Source organism: Malurus melanocephalus, unplaced genomic scaffold (genome assembly GCF_030028575.1).
Source record: "Malurus melanocephalus ecotype Western Australia unplaced genomic scaffold, MMel_1.1 scaffold_52, whole genome shotgun sequence".
NCBI classification, from domain to species: Eukaryota; Metazoa; Chordata; class Aves; order Passeriformes; family Maluridae; genus Malurus; species Malurus melanocephalus.
In genome coordinates, this window is record NW_026623284.1 from 2350691 (window position 1) to 2354374 (window position 3684).

Consider the following 3684-nt stretch of genomic DNA (forward strand, 5'->3'; position numbering starts at 1 on the left):
TACAGGTAGAAAATAAATAAATACAGATATATTATGCAAAAAAAATATGATTGTACACATAATACATCTGAGGTATTCCCAATTTAAATAAGGTTTCATGCTAGTTCAAGCTTCAGTGGCTAGTTAAATTCTGGAATTTTGCAATAAATAGATGAAGAATGATTATGTATATAGTGTGTGGATTTCTTCTGTAAACCTCGTCAGATTTAAACGTAAGAGCATGTTGGGTTGACTCTTACGCAAACCACAAAATTTCACAATAAATACAGCTTCAAAAAGTTGCCTTAAAAAGTTCCTGCAACACTGAAACGTTTCTAGAAAGGGCTGTATGGACGACTGGCAACGTTAGCGAGGAGTATTTCTCAACAGGTCTTTTCATACAAAACACAAGGAAATTCTTAGGTGAAAGTCTTTTTCCCCTCCCTCCCCACCCCATCATGAAAGTTTAGAAATTTTTGCACAAACAGCGAGAGAACTGATTGYAGCTGCAGTATGTCAAAACGTCCAYGTTTTCTATAAAGACCAAAAATAGTTCAATTTGCTTAGAAAGTCTTCTTGCTGTTGCTGTTTTTTATCTCCTTATATTTGAGTAGCACATCACCCTTTCAGTGAAAGTTTGCCTGTCCAACTGTTCCTCTGTTTTCCTTTCGGCACCAGTCCTTGCCCGAATCACAGGGGTGTTTCACACTTTCACTGTCTCCATCAGAGACGACTTGATGGCATCCTCCAAAAGCTGATTGTCTGTGAAAGGGGCTGGGGTTTCRGGGACGGATTCTGACAAGCCAATGAGGGACTCCAAGAAACAGGAGCCCTGATCTCCGGCTTGAGGGAAGCCAGGGAAGTTAGGCAACTGAAACTGTAACGCTGAGAAGTTATCCAGGTTCTCATACTCCTTTAAGGAGTTGTAAAGGGGTCCCAAGTTATAGTCCGAGAAGGACTGGAAGAAATCCAAGGAATCGGAGGAAAGGCTGAGGTCRGCGTAGCTCTTGGAGCAGGGCTCGGCAGAGGACGAGGCGCAGCAGGACAGCCCATCGCAGCGCACGTGGGCCGTGTCCTCCAGCAAACCCCCGCTGTCCTGGTTGGCATTCTCGTCCAGGCACTCCGACAGGTGGGACAAGTGGCCAGGGACAGGCTTGGCCTCGCTGCCATGGTCCTCGATGAAGAAGTCGGCGGGGTGGAAGCAGCCGAGGTCATCCTGGCCGCGCCCACTCTCTTCTTCAGCATCCGAGTCGTTGAAGTGGAGGATGCGYGCCAAGCCGTCGTCGTCCACGTCCGACTGGGATTTGTCAGAGGGGAGGTTCTCGTAGGGCTCCTCCAGGTCCTCGCTGGGGTGGGAGGAGATGGAGGAGTCTGTCATGTCGCTGCTGCAGCTGTTCTCGCCCAGGGCCTCCAGCTCGGGGCTGAACTGGAAGGCGGGCGCCATCGGCACCGCGCGCTCCTCCAGGGAGCCCTTCCCTGCYGCGCATCCCAGCGGCGGGAGCCGCTCCCGGAACGGGGGCTCAGCCTCCACCACCTTCTCGCTGCTCTGCTGCTGCTTCTCCAGCTCCAGCTTCATGATGGTGTGGATGAAATGTGTCTGCACGCGGGCCTGGTTGAACTCGATCCTGCCCTCGGTGTTGCCACAGCCGTCCTTGGTGCAGCCGCAGGGGAAGGAGGTGTGATCCATCTGGCACAGGGAGAGGCAGAGGGGGAGGATTAGCACTGAACCTGGCGGCACAAAACTGAAACTACCCATGACTCCTCTGCCCTGAGAAACCAAGTTACAGCTGAGGAGTTTAAAAGTAGAGATGAAACAAAAAAGGGAAAAAAAAATACCCTGCTCTTTTGAAGAGGTGTCATAAAAAGTTGCATTTCAGTACAAGCGAACAAAATTAAAAGAGTCCAAAAAAAAAAAAAAAAGGGAAAATATGATGGTYCAAAAGGATACAAAAAGGGGCAAAAACGAGTTTTCTATTTATTGCTATTTAATGATCTCACTATCTGATCTGCAGCAACCGCTAGAGGGGGGCTGTGACACACACATGGAGCACCCATGTGCACCCACCTCTGCCACCCCCTGCCTCCGAACACAGCACCAAGCAAGCCCAGAATAGGGAATGAGGCTCCCCAAATACAGCTGGGTAGGAGCCCACAAAAAATAACCCGAAAAATGTAACTGATTGAATACAGAGGGATTATCCCACTGTGCAGGTGGCCTGCACAGCTCACCGTGGGCTGACGCTCAGCTGACACTCCCACGTTCGCCTGAGCGCGCTGGGATTTGTGCCACACACCAAAAGAAAATAGAATTAAAAAAAAAATCTGGGGGAGGGGAGAAAGCGCAGCCTCGTGTGAGGAGAAAGCAGCTTTTCCTTGCAGACATTGCCACGTGGCCCATCTCCAGCAGGAGATCAGGCAGGTATGGGTCTCGTGGGGACAYGCAGCGGGGACATTCTCACCGCAGGCTCCGCACGGGGAGCCTGGGGATGGCTGCACACCTGATTTGGGAAGAGGATGCTTTCCAGCAGCATCTGCTTGCAGCCTGAGGGATGCCCCAAGAGCTTTCCTCATCTTCCAGTGCAGGTGAGAGCAGACAGGTTTACAGGCTACCCTCACTTTGTCCAACTTGTTCTAACACAGCGGGAACCATGGCATCCCCCCGTGCCCAGGGGCAAGGGCAGTACCTGGCATTTGATGCCTGCCAAGCTGCAGCTGCAGGTCTCGGGGTCGCAGACCTCGCGGCAGTCGCAGCCACAGTCCTCCCGGGACAGGCGGATGCTGTGCAGCTCCCGCTTCTCCTCCTTGTCGATCTTCTTCACCCCCACGGCCTTCAGCAGCGCCCGCCTCTTCTTGGCGGGGTAGGGCTGCAGGAAGAAGCCGTCCTCCAGGTCCACGCTGCTGACATCGATGTCGTCGTCGGAGATGTCCTCGATGGTGAGCTGGTTGGCCTCCTCRGACTCCTTCGTGCCGTTCATGGTTAGCTGAGGGCAAAAAATGGACAGAGCATGAGGGGCTTGCTTGGGAYTCAGGGCCATCAGAACCCTGAGGTCAAGTGAAACACAAAAGGAATGACCTCTGCCCCATGGTGGCCAACCCCAGGGCCAACAGAGCCCCCAAACCCCTGACAGGCACTGTGTMCTGGGATATCAAGTGTCTAAATCAGAAATGCCAAGAGGAGTCACAAGTGGATSCCAGAATAGAGAGGTACTACCAAAAGAGCAGTGTCCTAAGTGTCTTTTCCATCACTTTTCAAAGGTGGAGAACTCAATGAAAATCCCCCACTGGAGCCTGTGTTTTTTGGAGACCCAAACTGAGAGCTAAGGATTGATGCCCCCAGTTCTCAGAGGCTTTCAATGAGAATTCACCAATTAACTAACAACATCCACCAGCTCCTCCTCAACCCAGCCCCACGGGCTCCTACTCACTTTCCATTTCAATGCTTCCAATTTCTCCTCTTTCAACTTCTCTTCGAGCTTGCCCCGACGGACGTTTTCCTGCTCCTTTGAAAACTCTGCCAGCGTGAACTGCCGGGAGGAGCTGTGTTTGCTCACCATCCCCAGGGTGCAGCCCCCACGGCTGGGCACGCTCGTGAAGCCCTGGCAGCGTGGGAAGTAAAACACAGTGACCCGGTCAAACTCCACATTGTTCTTCTTTAGTCGCTTGGATTTCTTCAGGATGGACGTGGCTAAAAGGGGGAGAATTAAA

The 3684-nt window shown here is 51.9% G+C and overlaps 1 protein-coding gene across 1 annotated transcript in view; it reads right to left on the reverse strand.

The window, feature by feature from the left end:
* CSRNP1 (cysteine and serine rich nuclear protein 1) overlaps positions 1-3684 on the reverse strand; it is a 6812-nt gene continuing 3128 nt past the window's right edge. Inside the window, exons 2-4 of the mRNA XM_057365417.1 lie at positions 3405-3664; positions 2664-2960; positions 1-1666 (exon numbers count right to left, since the gene is read on the reverse strand). Coding sequence (XP_057221400.1) covers positions 683-1666; positions 2664-2960; positions 3405-3664 — 1541 coding nt within the window. The 3' untranslated portion in view covers positions 1-682. The remainder of the gene's footprint in view (positions 1667-2663; positions 2961-3404; positions 3665-3684) is intronic.